Source organism: Giraffa tippelskirchi, chromosome 9 (assembly GCF_054371585.1).
Source record: "Giraffa tippelskirchi isolate mGirTip1 chromosome 9, T2T-mGirTip1v1.2.pri, whole genome shotgun sequence".
Taxonomy (NCBI): Eukaryota; Metazoa; Chordata; class Mammalia; order Artiodactyla; family Giraffidae; genus Giraffa; species Giraffa tippelskirchi.
The window spans coordinates 58,225,947-58,243,693 of record NC_137283.1 but is presented as its reverse complement, the minus strand read 5'-3'; the positions used below and the strand labels follow the sequence as shown (position 1 = coordinate 58,243,693).

The following is a 17,747-nucleotide window of genomic DNA, read 5'->3' as shown; positions in this document are numbered from 1 at the left end:
TGCCCCCCCCTGCAGCCCCTGCAGATTGACGACGACTTCTGCGGGCAGGACTTCAACCAGCCCCTGGGCGGCACGGTCACCATCGAGGGGACGCCCCTGTTCGTGGACAAGGACGACGGCCTGACAGCCGTGGCCGCCTACGACTACCGGGGCCGAACGGTGGTGTTCGTGGGCACACGCAGCGGCCGCATCCGCAAGGTCAGCGCGGGGTCAGCGCCGGGGGCGCCAGCGCCTGCTCCACGTGGCCTGGTGGGGAGGGGGCCCAGTGACCGTCCAGGGGTCAGAGCTGGGGGCGCCAGTGCCTGCTCCGCGCTTGTCCTGGTGGGGAGGGGGCCCCGGTCCCCGGGACCCTCCTTTCCTTGCGCTCCCTGGGCGGTCCTGCGTCCAGCACGTGTCGAGGTCCTGGCTGGGCGTTGGGTCCTGGGGGTGGATCAGGCCTGTGGCAGCTTAGGGCCAACGAGGGCCTGTCGGCCTGCAGGCCTGCGCACCCCTGGAGGTGACCTCGGAGGAGGAGACTGCTGGGGCGAGGGCGGGGCCAGCCGGGCCGCCCCCTCCCCCCAGGATCGGGTGTCGCCGAGGCAGCACTCTGCCCAGAGACACAGGGCCAAGGGCAGGGTGAGGCTGGCGGCCCGCCTGCCCCTAGCTGCAGTGAGCCTGTTGGGGTGCCCCAGCGAGGGGGCAGCTCCCGGGCCCCTCCACGGGCCGGCCCGGGGGTGCGTGGGGCAGGGGCGGGGTGGGGCCGTCCACTGGTTCCAGATCTCTGTACTTGGTTCCAGGCTGGGCACGCGCGGGCGTCCTGGGGTGGCAGCCGCCCGGGTGTCAGCAGTGGCTGGGTGCGTGGGTAGGGGCCAGGCCCGGGGAAGGCCGGCTGCCATGGGGGCAGTTCTCTGGCGGAGGGTTGGGGGTGCCTGGAGCCCTGAGGGTCAGCGCGGGGGCAGGGCTGGTGGATGAAATAACAGCTGGCGGAGGCCGCCTGCTGACCCAGCTCCGGCCCGCGGGTGCCGGGTGGGGGCTGGGCCCTGACTCTGCTTGCTCAGCCCCGGTGCCCGGCCCGAGGGGGCGGGCAGGTCCCTGGTCCCTGCCCTGTGCGGTGCCCGCTGGCTCTCCGGCCTCTGGGCAGGGCCGCCCCCAGCGCCCTCTTTTCCACCTGTGGAAGGAGCCGTGGGCCCTGGGGGCTGTGCCGAGGGCACCCCGTGCCGGGTGCTGCGGGGTCCTGCCCGTGGCAGTGCAAGGGCGGTGTGGGGGTGGCAGGCCGGCTCCTCCCCCCGTGACCCCCTGTCCTGGCTCTACCTGGGGGGTAGGGCTTCCAGCAGGGCTCTGCCTGCTGCCCCGGGGCTGGGGGGCAGCGGAGAGGGCCCGCGGACCCCTTGGGGACGCTCTGGGGAACCATCTCTGCCCCCTGCCATGGGAGCCCATCTGGGGTGGGGCCATGGGTGAAGCTGCTGGGACACATTCCTGGAGGGCCCTCGAGCCCGTCGCCCAGCAGAATGCTAGAACGCTGGGATCTGGGGCTTGCGGGCCCCTCCTGGTGGCCGCTGAGCTGGTCGGCAGCTGGCCAGGGAGCAACTTTGCCCACAGGCCACCCCGTGAGGCTGGGAGGACGGGTTGGTCCAGTCCTGCCTCCCTCTGCTGCATCCCGGCCTCACCTGCTGCCCCCGTCCTGCTGAGGGAACCTGAGGCCTCAAGGTGGCTCTCAGAGCGGCTCTCGGAGTGGCCGGGCCCCCATGAGCAGATTCCACGTCCGGAGCAAGGAGGTGATAGCCAAGGCCCCCCGTCCGCCCCCAGCCCCCCCCACCCCGCCTCCTGGACCCGCCTCCCACTGCCTTCCTAGGGGTGTGGGCCTGGCCACACCCGGGGCTGCGAGTTGGGCTGGTTGTGGAGGCGTGACCCCTGCGCACCCTGCGTGGATGGGCGCGCACCTTCGGGAGGCCTCTCCCGGCCTCTCCGTCCCCTCTGGGGCTGGAGCCACCTGGGCGCAGGGAAAGGGGCTTCTCATCCCCGCACTGGGTCGGCCTTCTGTCCCCGCGCCCGCCGGCTCCTTGACTTGAAGTTCCCACCCGAGGCCTCCAGCCTCAACCCCCTCGAGGGGCTCTGCTTCCGGCCGGTGCCCGCCTCTCCCTGGCCTGGCCTTTGGCAGCAAATTCCTAATTCCTGCCCCTGCCCGGCCCCTCCCAAGTCATCCGGACCCGGCCTGGGGGAGGAGGTGGCTGTGGTCCAGGGCCCAGCGGCCAGCGGTGCCCCTCCCTGCAGGCTCCCAGCTCCCTCCTCTGGGCCTGGGAGGGCTGGGCCTGGGTTTCAGTGCAGGCCCTTCCTGCCCGCCCCATATCCCTGCGTTCCTGAAGTCTGGGCCTGGGGCTCCCCCGCCTCTGCCCGGCCTGCTGCGCTGAGACGGACCTGCCCCATCCTCCCCACAGCTGGTCCTTCCTGGGCTTTAAACAGTGATTCGGGGAGCTCTGGGGACACGGCTGGCTCCAGGCCACCTCCGAACAGCGTTGTGTAAAATTGCAGCCAATTAACTGAAGAGCTGCCAACCAGAGCTGCCGCGGGCTGACTGGGGTGCCCCTGGGTCCCAGCCCTCCCCGAGCCCCACCTGCACCTGCCCCCCGCAGCCCCCTCCTGGGCTCGCACCCTGAGCACCCCCCCGCCCCTCCTGCTCATCCTCCAGGCCCCCCCGGGAGTCCTTGAGTCGGCCCAGGTGCCTGAAGCAGGTGGGGGGCCTCTGGCCCTGGACTCCTGCCAGGGGTGCCCCCTGCCCTCCCCAGCCTGCAATGTGGGCCTGGTGGGGCACCTGTCCTCCTGGGGCTGTGGGGCCAGGGCCGGGCGGGGACACGGCCAAGCCCTTGTGAGCGCAGCCCTGCCACGGGGGTCCTGCAGGGTGGAGGGACCACTGCTGCGTCCCGGGCAGCCCTGGCCACTGCCCCGCGCCCCCAGAGAGCGCCCACAGTGGGCTGCTCAGGGTCTGGGCTGCGGGGATGGGAACTCCCCTTCCTCTCCAGGGGTCTCGTCTCCAAAAGCTTCTCTTGGAAAGGTAGCAACAGCCCCCCACCCCTTGCCCCAGGATTCTGAACCTGGGAGACCCTGAAAGCTGGGTGGCTGTGGGGGGGGTCGCTGCCTCCAGGGTGGTCCAGCAGCCCCTCCCCGGGGGATCCCTGCACAGGCCTCCCAGCCTCATGTTGACCGTCTGTGTGCATCCGTGGGGGGCCCGTGCTCCTCACAGCCAGGCCTCTGCAGGACGGGGTGCAGGAGGTGTTCCGGGGGTGGAAACGGGGCTCACAGGTCAGAGGGGCCCTCGCCGTGCAGGAGGGGTCGGGCCCGTTCTGCGCGCGGTGGGCAGATCTCTGGGCACCCTGCAGTGGGCAGCAGAGACCATAGAGGTCTGGCCTGGGGGGGTCAGTGGTTCTGGAAAGTAGGGTCACCGTGTCAGCTGCCATTGCAAGGGGGGTGGAGCAGGGGGTGGGCAAGGGGCTTGCGGCAAGGGCATCTGGCCAGATGATCACCGCTGCCTGCTCTGGCGTCCCTGGCCATGGCCCCTGCCTGTGAGAGGAGGCCCAGCGACTTCTGCGGCCCCCGTCCCAGCTCTGTGCAGCCTCCGCAGCCGTGGGTGGACTCCCCGCACAGCTGTCCCCTCCTCCATGGCAGGGCTCAGCCTCAGGGGGCCCCCCCCTCCAAGCGCCACCACCCATCAGGGGCTGTGAAGTTCTTATTCTCAGTCCGGTGAGTGGGTTATCTGCTGTCAGATGAGGAAACCGAGGGTCAGGGAGGACCACTGCTTGTGTTGGTCGGTCTGTGTGTTGAAAATTGAGGGCAGGAAACATGAGGTTCCTGGGACCCCAGCTCCCGCCTCACCAGGTGTGTGTGGCCCAATTACATCCATCAGGCCTCCTGCAAGTCGTGTTTTAATTACCTAATTACCGCCAAGAGGAAATTGCTAATTGCTTTTCCAGTATCAAATTCCTTCTGGCCTTCCTGAGAATGGACCTGAGAAGGGGCCTGGAACCAGCCCCCAGCCAGAGCAGGGGGTGCCAAGGTGGCCCATGAGGGGTGGGACCTGGGAAGGGTCCGGGAGAGGGCCTGTTGAGGGCCTCAGGCCTGACCGGGAGGGAGGTGGGGGGCAGGGGCTGCTGTCCCCTGGGGGCAGGGAGCAGGCTGGGCTCCTGCATCTACAGGAGGAGGGCGCCCGTGCGGTCTCAGCCCTGCCGCGGCCCGTTGCCCTGTTCTCTGCCTGGAGACCAGGAGGGGTCAGCCAGGGCGCCCTGGCTTCACAGCAAGGAATCGGGCTGTGTCTTGGGTTGGGCGGGACCGGGCACTTTCCCCTCCTGAGAGGGCCAAGCCGGGCAGCCCCCTGCCTCCGGGCGGCGAGGGCGCGTGCCGGCCTTGGCAAGCAGCCTGCATGGCCCAGACGTCCTCCCCGGGGCCCCCACCCGCCCTTGGCCTGGAGAATAGACCCTTTGTTGGCTCCAGGCTGGACAGACAGCTGACCTGGCCCGGCCGTCAGCTGCCTGCCCGCGGCCGTTGGCCAGGGCCTCACGGCGAAGGGTGTGGGGGCAGCCGGCTGCGGCCCCCGGGGCCGGGGTCCCTGTGCAGGACCCACGTGTGCTGTGCCCTGGGCTCCGGGGTCCTGTCGGCCAGGAGGTTGGGGCGGGGCCAGCCCATGTGGCCGTCTCCCCCAAGCTCTGCAGGCCTGCTGCCCCGGCGGGTGGCCCTCGGGTGGCAGCTGGAGGCAGGAGTGTGTGTGTCCTGCGGTCCTGCCAGCCGGCTGGCCCTGTGCCCGCCCCGCAAGCCCCTTCTCCCTGGAATGCTCCCCTGGCAGCCAGCCACCCCCCTCCCCTGCTTTGCCCCAGGTGCAGCCAGCAGTCCAGGCTCCCAGCTTCTTGGGAAGGTCTGGGGACACAGGGTTCCCCTTCTGTGGGCTCCAGGGCCCCGGCAGCCCTAAAATCAGCCTTGGCGGCTCGTGGGGGCCCCAGGACTGGTCGGAAGCCCTGACTGGCACTCGAGTGGGCTGGGCCCCTGCTGAGCCTGACTACAGGGGCTTCCCGGTGTGCAGCATGGGGCACCTGCCTCCCCAGCCCCCACCCCCGGTGCTCTGTGCCCTCCAGAAACGGGGGAGCCTCGTGTGTGTAGAGGCCAGGGGCTGCCCCGTGCTGGCAGGTGGGTGGTGGACGGCGCCTGGTGGGTAGACAGCTGGACAGGCACGCTCCGGCCGCAGCTGTTGGCAGCCACCTGTTGGAGTCGGTCAGCCCGCGGCTGCGGGCCTGGGGGCGGCAGCATTCCGGAACCTGGCTGGCCGCAGCACACCCCTGCCCGAGTGCGCCCCCCACGCAGGCCTTCCCTGCAGCGTCTCCCCCATCCCCCGGGGTGGGCGCCCCCAGGCTCTCTGCCCTGAGCGGGGAGGGTCAGGGCGTCTGCAGGGAGAGCCTGGGGCCCAGGACTAGCCCAGTTCAGCACCCTCCCTAGGGGCCTCTGCCCAGGTCTGGGGTGTGGTCAGTCAGGTCAGGGCTCAGGCAGGTGTCCCCGGGGTCCCAGGGTGGGCGGTGCACCTGCAAAGGGCTCGACGCAGGTCACTTGAGTCCCCAGCGCCCTGCCCTGCCCTCCTCCCTGCCGCCTGGCCGCGGTCCAGCCTGGGCCTGTTGGCCTGGCTGGCTGGCTCTGGGGGTTTGCTGTGGGGCCTGCTCACCCGGGCGCCGTCTGCTGGGTCGTTCAGTCCCAGAGTGGCTGTGGGGTGGGGGGAGGCTCCCGTCCCCCTTGCACTGGGGGTGGGGGGCGGGGGACGCTGAGGGGGTGGGGGGATCACTGAGGGGGTGGGGGGGACACTGAGGCAGAGCCTGCATGGCCAGGGTGAGTCTGAGCCGGGCTGGGCGTGGGTCGGACTCCTGGCCTCCTTGGCCTGGGGCTGCCTTTGGGGGTCCCCTCCAGGCCCAGCCTGGAGACGGAGGCTGGGCTGCTGTGGCCCCCTGGCTCTCCCAGGCTGTTTGGGCACCTCTAGGCCCAGCCCGGCCTGCCCCACCCAGCTGGACTTGCCTCTTCCGGGTCTGGTTTGACTTAAGCCCTCCCGCCTGGCGGGGCGGCAGCTGAGCGGATGTAGGGGGGCCGTGGGCCCTCAGGAATGCGGCACCCGCCCCCCCCCCGTCCCTCCCTCCCCTCCCTCTGCCCCATGGCCTCCGCCGGGGACGCCCGCCCCCGTGGGAGCTGGCCTGAACCAGAGGCGTCTGCCGGCCAGTCAGGCCCGCCCTGCCCCATCCTGCGAGCGGGGGGCACGGAGCAGGGCTGCTTGGTGGCGGTGGGCGGTGGGCGGGGGGTCCCACGGGGCCTGGGAGGAGCCCTAAGCCGGCCTTGCGGGCTGGACTGATCGGGCAGGACATTGCCCCACGGGTCCCGTCTCTGGAAATCTGGAAAGCCCCCTGGGTCTTGCTGTTAATTAAATACATTTGTTTGGTAAAAGCAGCTAAAAATACTTGCAGCGTCGTGAGCAGCAGGGAAGAGCTGGCTGATTAGCGCCCAGCTTGTTCGGGGCTTAGGATACCTTTCAGCGCCGGTGCAGTGCCTGCCCTCCTGCCTTCTAGCCAGGGGTCCCCCCCCGGAGCAGCCCCTCACTCAGTCTCCCACCCGGGGGTGGGGGGTACTTTCTGTCTGCACCAGACATCCCACGTGCTTCCTCAGGGACACCTGCCTGGGCCCGCTGCCCCGCCCTGGGCTGTGGCCATGTGGCTCGAGACAGGGGGGTCGGGTGCTGGGCGGTGATCCTCCTGTCCCTGGGGATCCCCACACCTGGACTGTGGTCCGCGTCGGTTGACAAGGTTGGGCCGGACGCAGTGGTCCTGCCAGGTTCCTCTGGGTGGGGCTGGAGCAGGAAGACCACCCCCCCACACAAACACCGTGGGTCTCGTTCCCACAGATCCTGGTGGACCTCTCGAACCCCGGTGGCTGGCCGGCGCTGGCCTACGAGAGCGTGGTGGCCCAGGAGGGCAGCCCCATTCTGCGTGACCTGGTGCTCAGCCCTGACCGCCGGTACCTATATGCCATGACAGAGAAGCAGGTGGGCACCCCGGGAGCTGGGGGAGGGTGCTCACCAGCCCACCGGATCCCCTCCCTGACCAACTAGGCACCCCTGGGGACAAACGCCCGACGGATGCCTCCAAGCCGGGGGCTGGTGTTGGAGGGGGAGCGTCCGGGCCCCAGGCCCCTGGCTCTGGCCTGGCCAGCTTGTCCGGGCCGCGCGCTGTGCTGCTTCTGCCCAGCCTGCCTGGAGCCGGCCGCTGCTCTCCACCCAGCCTGCTGACCTCTGGCAGTGGGAGCGGCAGGTGAGGCCAGGTCTCCGTCCCTCCTGGCGGCTGCCTCCTCCTTTGCCCCCTGGCCCTGGCCCCTGCTGTCGGGTGACTCAGTCACTCTGCCTTGAGAGCGGCCGAGGTGGGGGTGAGCAGGCCTGCCCGCCTCCTGGCTGAGGACTGGGGCCCGTGGCTCCCTCGGGAATGTCCGGGAGCAGCAGGGCAGGAGGGACCGGCTGACTCCCGGGACAGACAGAACCATCTCCTGGGCTGGCTGCTGTCTGCAGAGAGGCTGGTCTGCATGGCCTGACTCGGGCGGGACCAGGGTGACCCTTGAGTGGACCAGGCAGAAGGAAGGCCTGAGACAGGGGCTTCCGGTGTCTGTGGGGGGACTGATGTCGAGGCTCCTCCACCAGGTGACGCGGGTGCCCGTGGAGAGCTGCGTGCAGTACACATCGTGTGAGCTGTGCCTGGGGTCCCGGGACCCCCACTGTGGCTGGTGTGTCCTGCACAGCATGTGAGTCTGGCCCGGGCGGCCTTGCAGAGAGTCTGGAGGCCCCGGCCTAGTGGTAGCTCCCCTGGGTCCGCTTGGGGGCAGTGGGCATCCCGTGAGCTGCCGAGTGACGCAGGCCCGGCGCCCCTGATCAGGATGGGGTGCGGGGTGGCCTGGGGCCCCTCTGGCCTCCTGCCCAAGCCCACGCCCCCGCCCACAGCTGCTCCCGCCAGGATGCCTGCGAGCGGGCCATGGAGCCCCAGCGCTTCGCCGCAGACCTGCTGCAGTGCGTGCAGCTGAGCGTGCAGCCTCGCAACGTGTCCGTGACCACATCTCAGGTCCCGGTGAGTGCGTCCGCCCACGGCCGGGGGGGGGGTGCGGGGCCCGGGCGGGGCCCAGGGTGGGCGGGGGTCCCCCCCAGGCTGCTCACCCTGTCCCCCGCCCCACCCCCCAGCTCGTGCTGCAGGCCTGGAATGTGCCCGACCTCTCAGCCGGCATCAACTGCTCCTTCGAGGACTTCACCGAGTCCGAGGGGGTCCTGGAGGACGGCCGGATCCACTGCCGCACCCCCTCCGCCCGGGAGGTGGCGCCCATCACGCGGGGCCAGGGTGAGGCTGCAGGGCCCTCCCGTCGGGGCAGGGCAGGGGGTCCGTGGTCACAGCAGGGTGGCAGGGGAAAGACTGCAGCCAGGCCCCGCCTGCTGGGGTGGACGCTGTGCCCCTGGTGGAGGGGAGGGTCCTCGGCAAGGCCCTGCCCTGGCTCTCGGGCCTGGCGCGGGGCCTGGTGACCAGGCCTGTGCTGCTCACGCAGGAGACCAGCGTGTGGTCAAGCTCTACCTGAAGTCCAAGGAGACGGGCAAGAAGTTCGCGTCTGTGGACTTCGTCTTCTACAACTGCAGCGTCCACCAGTCGTGAGTGCCCCGCCCTCCGCGCGCCTTCGCTCAGGCCTGAGGCCAGGCGGTTTGTAGGGCAGCTGGGGTGTGATGCGATGATTCACCTCCTGTGCCTGGTGGGCACTAGAGTGAGGCAGGGCACTGGGGTTGCTGCTGCTTTGTCCAGGCGGGAGATGGCCGTCCAGGGGGTGGGAACTCAGGACCTGCTGCCTGGGGGCAGCAGGGTCTGGTCCCCTGGGTTGGGGGAACTCTGGGGTGTGGCTGGCAGGCCATGGGTGCTCTCCCTGGGGCTCTGGTCTCCTGTGAGCACGCCAGTTTCAGAGGAAGGGCGGGAGACGCTGAGGGCCTAGCTGTGTGTCCCCCTGGGTCTGGGCACGTGGGGCAGGGTGCCCAGCCTGGGCAGATTCAGCCTTGAGGCGAGGCCCCCGGGTTTTCAGTTGTGTCTCTGCGGACTGAGCAGCAGGCTGATGCCCACCTGGCGGCTCACGGGCGCCCACCAGGGCCCTGGGTGTTGCTCCCTCACCGAGGTCCGGCCTCCCCGTGCTGAGCGGACTGGGATCTTTGGGGCGGCGGCTGCGTTCCAGAGGCTGGGAGGGCGTGAGGCTCTGTGTGGAGGCTGGGCCGCAGGCTCCCTGGAGCTGCAGGTGAGGGGTGCAGGGCAGGACTCGTCCAGGCCCTCACCCGGCGAGCCTTGTTCCGGTCAGGGAGCCGACTTCTACTGGGGTTGTCCCGCCTATGCTTAAACCTTCGTTTATCAGGAAGAGGCAGGGTTTAAGACGTGCTTCTCAGGACGTCCCTCGTAGTTGGGTGGTTAGGACTCCACGCTCTTAATGCAGGGGCCTGGGCTCGGTCCCTGGTCCAGGAACTAGACCCCACATGCTGCCACAGAAAGATCCCGCATGGTGCGGCTGACACGTGGTGCAGCCGGGTGATGGGTAATTGAGAGAAGCCTCTAGTAGTTGCTCCATCGTGTCCAACTTTGTGTGACCCCATGGACTGTAGCCTACCAGGCTCCTCTGTCCATGGGATTTTCCAGGCAAGAGTACTGGAGTGGGGTGCCATGCCCTCCTCCAGGGGATCTTCCCGACCTAGGGATCACACCTGGGTCTCCTGCGCTGCAGGCAAATTCTTTATCGTCTGAGCCACCAAGGAAGCTGTAAAATTATATATTAAAAAAAAAAAGTTACACAAGAATGTGCTTCTCAGCTGCACTAAATGCATTTTCAGTATTGATGGTCGAGCGGCCTGGTGCCAGCTTCAGAGGGTCTGTTGGGCGGCGCTGGTGGGGATGGTCAGGCCGTGGGGGCTGTGGGGTGGGGAGCCCCAGCGGGCAGCAGGCGGCTCTGGGCAGTGCGAGGCGGGCAGTGTGGGCCGCCGTGCAGAGGCGCTGAGGCGCGGCCTGCGGTGGGGGGGCCGCAGGCCCAGCCTCACCGCCCGCATCTCCCGCAGCTGCCTGTCCTGCGTCAGCGGCTCCTTCCCCTGCCACTGGTGCAAATACCGCCACGTGTGCACGCACAACGCTGCCGACTGCTCCTTCCTAGAGGGCCGCGTCAACGTGTCCGAGGTACAGGGCCGCGGGTCGGGGCTGGAAGGTACAGGGGAGCTGTGTGCGGGCTGATGGCCGGAAGGGCTGTCCCGGCCTGGGACCATGGCCGTTGGCGTTGGCTGGTGGTCACCGCTTGGGGTCTGCAGGCCGAAGGCGTGTCCGGGCCGTCTGTCCAGCGTGCCGTCGGGGGAGGGGGTTCCACGTGGACAGAACCGGCTGGGCCGAGGTACAGGCGTCCCGTGGTTTCTGGAGTTGCCATGAGGCCACATGGTCCTTGATGGTCATCAGGGGTGATAGTTCTGGAGCCAGGCAGAGCCCTGACTTTGTTCCAGGCCGCGGGGCTGGACTTGCCTGGGGAGGAGGACAAGCCGGCATGGACCCCTCACAGAACCTGCCCTGGATGCCCTCCCCCCCCCAACCTGCCTCGTGGGCCTTGGTTTTTCCACTTCCCAGTGAGGACGCATGTCCGGGATGAGCTGGCAGTGGGTGGAATGAGCCGAGGGCAGGCGGGCGGGTGGGTGCCCCAGGTGTGCAGCCTACCCTGGGGGCCGCTGGTGGGCCGAGCCAGCTGGTGGTGACCACAGAATGGATGTGTGAGGTGGGGGCCCGGTCCTCGCGGGCTGGCCCTGGTCACACTACCTGTCTGAGCTGTTCCTGCAGAGCGTGCCACCTGGGGGTCCCCCAGAGGGCCATCTGGGCCTCCTCGGCTGTGGACGCCGAACAGCCAGTGTAGGCCCTGCTCGGGCCAGGCGGGGGCGGGGGCGATCAGGGTCAAGGGGCCTGTCGGGGGTGGGCTGACTTCAGGGACGCCCCCCTCTCAGTTGGTCCCAGGTCATGTGGGGCCATCCCTAAGGAATGTGATGTTTCCACCCCTCACCCTGTCAGGTTTGGCTTCCAGGGCGACCCCCCTCCTCTCAGCATGTGCTCAGGCCGTGGGGGCCTGGGTCGCAGCCCCCCCAGCACCTTCCTGCCTGCGATGATGGCTCAGGGTCCCTGCACTCCCGCTTCTGCTCGGTTGGCTTCAAGGGGGCAACCAGCTCGCGGTGGGGAGGGGGCGGGCTGGCGGGGGGGTCTCGTGTGGAGCCCCTGATGCGGGGCCGCCTTGCTGTGGGAGCCGCCCACGCCAAGGCCCGGGACTGTCTGCCCCCATCCAGCCTCTGCAGCAGTGGGGTGTGGGGGGGTTTCACAACAGGGCCGTGTGCCCCCCGAGACCTGTGACCGTGGTGCCTCCGCCAGCAGGCTGGAGGGTCATCGTCCGGATGCTTCCTTGGTCTGTGTAAGCAGACGGGCAGCAGCAGTCGTGGCCCTTTGTTCGCATGTGGACCTGACGGGGCGTGGGAGGGTTCATGTCCACACCACTCGTCTGCCCGTGGCCTGGCCTCAGCCGCTCAAGGGGGTCAGGCCAGGCCCGAGCCGACCCCTCTCTGGGGCCAGGGTCCTGAGGTGCCAAGGCCTCAGCGAGGCTCTGGCCTGATGGGGGCAGGTCTGTGCCCTGAGACCCCTGGGTGACAGCAGCAGCACTCGGCTCCCGGCCATAGAGGGGGGGTGAGGGAGGGGTTGGTGGGAGCAGGGCCCTGGGGCTGCTGAGGGACCTGGAGGGGCAGCGGGGGCCCTGGGCTAGAGGGCTGGCCCAGTGCCGCTGTGGGCGTGTGCCTGCTGGCCGCTGCCGTGGGGCCACAGCCTGAGCTCACACGTGGCCTGCGTGCCGGCCGGTGCTCACGCGCAGGCAGCCCCTGGGGCACCTGCAGACCCAGCCGGAGGTCAGCCTGCCAGGCCTGCCCTGCTCCCTCGGTGCCCGCAAGGGCCCCGGAAACCTCTGCAGAGCCAGCCCGGCCGCCTTGGGAGCTGCCTGTGGGACGTAGGGATGGCAGCCTGTTTTCAGCGTCTCTATTTAAAGCACCTTCTGTGGGGCTCCCGCGGGCCAGCTCCGGCTCCTCCACGGCCACTCCAGCCCTGCTGCAAGCAAGCTGGGCCGTTGCATCAGTTATTGTTGCTGAAACGCTGGCCCTGGGGGCCGGGCTGTTTTTCTGCCCACTCTGACTATTTTTACCTACTCCCCGGGCCCCCGGCCGAGAGCTCATGCCTGCTTCTGCCTCAGGGGCCTGTCAGCTGCTCCCAGGTGGGGCCCCTCTGGTGGAGGTCCCAGGGGTGGGCCTGCCCAGGTCACGGTGTGCCGCCCGGAACCCGGGCCTGGCCAGCTGGCCCCAGCACCCCCGGTGTGCCCGTGTGTGGGGTGGGTGCGCAATGCTCGATCGGGCCCTGTGCAGCCGCCCTCCGCCTCCAGCCCAGCCTCAGCTGCAGCCTTGTCCCCCCAGGACTGCCCGCAGATCCTGCCCTCCACCCAGATCTACGTGCCAGTGGGCGTGGTGAAGCCCATCACCCTGACCGCCCGGAACCTGCCACAGCCGCAGTCGGGCCAGCGGGGGTATGAGTGCCTGTTCCACCTCCCAGGGGGCCCGGCCCGTGTCGGTGCTGTGCGCTTCAACAGCTCCAGCCTGCAGTGCCAGAACTCCTCGGTGAGTCCGCTCGGCACCAGGGCGCCCACTGGCACTCCTTGCTGTGGGTTTCTGCTTTAGCAAAAGGGCCCTGTGCAGGGGGCGCCCCGGGCCCCCCGCAGGCCACGCCAGCCCCTCAGCTGGGAGGGCCTGGGTGAGCAGGCCTCAGGGGCCACACCCAGAGCCGCCCTTACCCTTGAAGGGGGCATGTCTGTCTCAGACATGGGTGAGGGGCCTGGGTGGGCTCAGGGCACGAGGTGTGTCCCTGGGGGCCGAGGTCAGGGAGACACTGCCAGCTCCTTTGAGGCGTCCTGTGTCAGGACGCGGCTGCCGTGTGTGGTGGCCGGTGCAGGCAGCCGCACCTGGAGCCTCACATCTGACAGGGTGACCTCCCCAAGGCCTTTGATCACATCCCGTGAGTTTAGTGATAGTGTCTGCAGAGCTAGAACCTCGTGGTGGGCGAGGGGAGGGGGCTGAGTTGGCGGTCCTGAGGCGGGCAGGCCTCGGTCTCCCCATCTGTTCAGGAGGGCAGTAGGCCTCCTGGCAGGGGTCAAGGCCCTGAGTGGTGGGTGGGTGCCTCTGGGTCGTCTGCCAGGCCCCCAGAACCTAGGGGAGAGGCATGAGGTCAGAGGTCAGGCTCCATTCCTCTTGGCCAACCCACTCTGTCCTGGCCAAGTGGGCCCAGGGCCCAGGAGTCAGCACAATCTCAGGGCAGGTTGTCCCTCGGCCGGTGCCTAGGGTCCCCACACCTGTCTGCCTGGCCAGTCCCGTTTTCTGTCCGCCTCCTTGGCTCCTGTGGGCCTCACCCTCCGCCTGCCTCTCACTCTGGCTCCCCTTCCTTCCTGTGCCTCCCCAAGGCCGCTGTCTCCCTTCTCCCCATCCCTGGGCCTCTGTCACCTCTGTCCCCGTCCCCCCCCAGGCCCACATTTGTCTTTCCTGCAGCCCCATGTGAAGGGAAAAGAAAGCATCAGGGAGTTTGATAGGATCCAATTACATTCCTGCAGATAAGATGATGATGGATTGCCCTGGGACAGAGCGCAAGTCTTCAACTGAGAAAGTGGGACACAGCTGGGCGTGGGCCTGGGCTCCCCGGGAGGGCTATGTCCCTGAGCCCAGCCCAGCCCAGCCCAGCCTGGGGGCGGTGGGGGGGGTCCCCACTGGGGACGCACATGTCACACTCAGGGCAGTCCTAGGAGAGGGCTTGTTGCACCTGCCTGGAGATGAGGAAGCGTCCCTGACACGTGCTCAAGGGAGTGCGGGGGAGTCCTGGTGTCCTGGCAGGGGTCACCCTGGAGGCTGTGGTCCTGTGGCTGCTGGAGGGTGGGTGTGGCAGCTGCCTGTGTGCAGAGGAGCAGCTGGATAGGGGCAGATGTTTGGGCCCTTGGCTAGCCTGGGCGGGAGTGGGGGGGGGGTGGACGCAGGGAGGGGCGGGGGGATGTCTGGCTTCTGGGTGCAGATTGGCCCCCAGACTCCGCCCTGCCAAGCCTGCCAGCAGTAGCTGGTGACAGAGGTGGCCATGAGGGACATGCAGGCCCAGCTGCATGGCCTGACCCTCTTCCTGCCACCACAGTACTCCTACGAGGGCAATGACGTCAGCGACCTGCCTGTGAACCTGTCCGTGGTGTGGAACGGCCACTTCGTCATCGACAACCCGCAGAACATCCAGGGTGAGCCGGGTGGGGGGCGGCCCCGGGGGGCGGGCCCGCGGGCGGCTGCTGACCCCCATCCTCCCCGCAGCCCACCTGTACAAGTGTCCCGCCCTGCGGGAGAGTTGCGGCCTCTGCCTCAAGGCTGACCCTCGGTTCGAGTGCGGCTGGTGCGTGGCCGAGCGCCGCTGCTCCCTGCGTCCCCACTGCCCCGCGGACTCGCCCGCCGAATGGATGCACGCCCGCCACGGCAGCAGCCGCTGCGCAGACCCCAAGATCCTCAAGGTAGGCGTGCTCCCAGGCCTGCGGCGCGGGGTGGGGTGGGGCGGCTCCGCCACCTGGCCATCGCCCCAGCTGTCCCCTCTTCCCACAGCTGTCCCCTGAGACAGGCCCACGGCAAGGCGGCACGCGGCTCACCATCACCGGCGAGAACCTGGGGCTGCGCTTCGAGGACGTGCGGCTGGGTGTGCGCGTGGGCAAGGTGCTGTGCAGCCCGGTGGAGAGCGAGTACATCAGCGCCGAGCAGTGAGTGGGGAGGGGCCTGGGCGGGGCCAGAGAGCGGGTGGGGCATGCGGGGGCAGGGCCAGAGAGTGGGGTGGCGGGTGGGCGGGGTCTTATGGGTGGGGCCGGTGGGTGGGCGGGGCCGGCCCTGCAGCCGCTGAGGCCCCCACGTGCCTACAGGATCGTCTGTGAGATTGGGGACGCCAGCACCGTGCGGGCCCATGACGCCCTGGTGGAAGTGTGTGTGCGGGACTGCTCCCCTCGCTACCGCGCCCTGTCGCCCAAGCGCTTCACCTTTGTGGTAAGCCGGCCCTCCTGCCCTGCGACCCCTCCTCCCAGGCCCCAGGGGGTGGGGGCCCCCTCAACAACTTGCCCGCGGAGCTGACCTGGGGTTCAGGTGACCTCGAGTGATGGCCCCCGCCCCACACCGATCATCTCCAGGGCCTGACTTGGGGGCCCCCTTGCACCTGGGGCCCTGCCTGGGGGCACCGTCCCAGACCCAGTGGGCACACGCCTGGGCTTCCTGGAGCCCCAGCCGGTCCCTTCTCTCCCTAGACGCCAACCTTTTACCGCGTGAGCCCTGCCCGCGGGCCCCTTTCGGGGGGCACCTGGATTGGCATCGAGGGCAGCCACCTGAATGCCGGCAGTGATGTGGCGGTGTCGGTCGGCGGCCGTCCCTGCTCCTTCTCCTGGTATGTGGTGCTGATGCGAGTGGGGACCCCGGGCTCGGCCCGCCTGCCCCTGGTGGTGGTTGGTTCAGATGGCTGGGCGCCCCCTCCGTTGCCTGGGAAACAAGGGGGACTGTGGCGAGCCTGGCTGGGGTGATCGCTATGGAAACCTGGAAAGGAGAAGGTTACCATGGAGACAGACAGGCTCCCTCCAGAGCAGGTGGGCAGGGCCTGGGTGGGCGGGGCCTGGTCTGAGGGGCGGCAGCTGCGCCCTGCCCTGGGCTAATGTCCCCAGGGTACAGGCGTTTAGAGAAATTCTTGAGAGAGAAAGGGAACCTTAACAAAAGCTGGGAGCCTTGAAGTGGATAATTTTAGATTAGGGATGATAATGGAGCGAGCCTTTAAATATTTTCCTGCGGTAATTACCCGTTATCAGACTAATTATTGGTGTTTGCAGCCTGCCGCGTGCGGGCCTGGCGGCTGTGGTATAGGCACTGAGGGGACTGGCAGGTGCAGACGGTGACCGGGCCGGCTGCCCCATGGGGTGACCCAGCACCCCCACCTCAGCAGCCCATTTCACTGGTTCATGGCTGGGACTCAGGATTAGCCTGTTTTCAGATCAGAGACGATGGGAGTGGGGGAGTGAGTGCATCGTGTGTGTCCTTCCAGGAAGCAGGATCCCTGAGCATGATCCCTGAGCGGGGGCTCTGACCCTGAGCGTGGGCTCTGGCCCTGAGCGTGGGGCTCTGGCCCTGAGCGTGGGCTCTGACCTAAAGTGTGATCCCTGAGCGTGGGCCTCTGGCCCTGAGCGTGGGGTGTGACCCTGAGTGTGGTCCCTGAGTGTGGGGCTGTGGCCCTGAGCATGGTCCCTGAGCATGGGGCTCTGGCCCTGAGCGTGGTCCCTGAGCGTGGGGCTCTGGCCCTGACCGTGGGGTCTGACCCTGAGTGTGGTCCCTGAGTGTGGGGCTCTGGCCTTGAGCATGGTCCCTGAGCGTGGGGCTCTAGCCATGAGCGTGGGGCTCTGGCCCTGAGCGTGGGCTCTGACCCTGAGTGTGTAGCTCTGGTCCTGAGTGTGGGGTCTGGCCCTGCTGGATGCACGTTGAAGCGGTGGGCTCCGTGGCAGCATCCCAGCAGGCTCCGTCCAGCCAGCCATCCCCGGGCAATCGATGGGGCTGCCACAGGGCTGCCTTGAGGCCCAGTGAGCCCCTTCCTGCCCAGCAGGCCTGCTTTTGGTACCCATGGGCCTGGCTCGGCGGATCGAGGCACACAGCCAGGCTCATCAGCTGACGCTGCAGAGGAGGCAGATGCAGGGGTGGTGGTGTCCCCTGGAGAGGGAGCTTGGATCCCAGACCTGCCTCTCAGCTGGGGACGTCCCTCACAGGGGCACAGACAGCACTTGGTCCCTTGCGGGGCTGACGGGGGAGGTGACCCCACAGTCCTCAGCCGTCTGGAGGCAGGGCCCTCGGCGGCCTGTGTCATGGGGAGGCAGGCAAGGCCAGGGCAGGACGTGGCCAATGACATGCCCGCAGCCTGTGGTGGTGGAGCCTGGATGCTCAGGCAGGTTGGAGGTGCCTCACTGCCCCCGCCCCGCTGCCCCTCCAGGAGGAATTCCCGGGAGATCCGGTGTCTGACGCCTCCTGGGCAGAGCCCTGGCAGCGTCCCCATAGTCGTCAACATCAACCGCGCTCAGCTCACCAACCCAGAGGTCAAGTACAACTACACCGAGGACCCCACCATCCTGAGGATCGACCCCGAGTGGAGCATCAACAGGTCAGGGCACCCCCGGGGCCTCCGCCCACCCACCCCTCTGCTCTGAGCCCCACAGCCCTTGATCTGCCCACCCTGAGCCCCGCGACCCCAGTCCTGAGCCACCAGAGACCAGCACCCGGCTCGGGGCTCAGCTCTCACATGGTCCCGCCACCCAGCATGGTGCCGAGAGGCTTTAACCCTTGACTGCCTCTTGGGGGGCCAGGTGGGGTGTCTGTCCCTCCTGCTTGTGCTGGGCCCTGGGAAGAGGGGGCCAGGATGTCCCACCCATGACCCCCACCGCCCTCATCTTTTAGTGGAGGGACGCTCCTAACAGTCACTGGCACCAACCTGGCCACTGTCCGCGAACCGCGCATCCGGGCCAAGTACGGCGGTGTTGAGAGGGAGAACGTGAGTCCCCACCGGGCCCTGTCCCCCACGCCTGCCGTCGAGGCCACGCCTGGGGGTCCCAGGGAGGGTGGGCATCCAAGTGTGGCC

The 17,747-nt window shown here is 68.6% G+C and overlaps 1 protein-coding gene across 1 annotated transcript in view; it reads left to right on the top strand.

Annotated features, from left to right (window-relative positions):
- PLXNA1 (plexin A1) overlaps nucleotides 1-17,747 on the top strand; it is a 39,045-nt gene that overhangs the window by 6,467 nt on the left and 14,831 nt on the right. Inside the window, exons 3-17 of the mRNA XM_081526158.1 lie at nucleotides 16-198; nucleotides 6,893-7,033; nucleotides 7,679-7,779; nucleotides 7,976-8,099; nucleotides 8,210-8,363; nucleotides 8,566-8,665; nucleotides 10,097-10,211; nucleotides 12,509-12,709; nucleotides 14,259-14,355; nucleotides 14,426-14,619; nucleotides 14,708-14,859; nucleotides 15,016-15,136; nucleotides 15,391-15,527; nucleotides 17,106-17,273; nucleotides 17,567-17,660. Of these exons, the coding sequence (XP_081382284.1) occupies nucleotides 16-198; nucleotides 6,893-7,033; nucleotides 7,679-7,779; nucleotides 7,976-8,099; nucleotides 8,210-8,363; nucleotides 8,566-8,665; nucleotides 10,097-10,211; nucleotides 12,509-12,709; nucleotides 14,259-14,355; nucleotides 14,426-14,619; nucleotides 14,708-14,859; nucleotides 15,016-15,136; nucleotides 15,391-15,527; nucleotides 17,106-17,273; nucleotides 17,567-17,660 (2,082 nt within the window). The remainder of the gene's footprint in view (nucleotides 1-15; nucleotides 199-6,892; nucleotides 7,034-7,678; nucleotides 7,780-7,975; nucleotides 8,100-8,209; nucleotides 8,364-8,565; nucleotides 8,666-10,096; nucleotides 10,212-12,508; nucleotides 12,710-14,258; nucleotides 14,356-14,425; nucleotides 14,620-14,707; nucleotides 14,860-15,015; nucleotides 15,137-15,390; nucleotides 15,528-17,105; nucleotides 17,274-17,566; nucleotides 17,661-17,747) is intronic.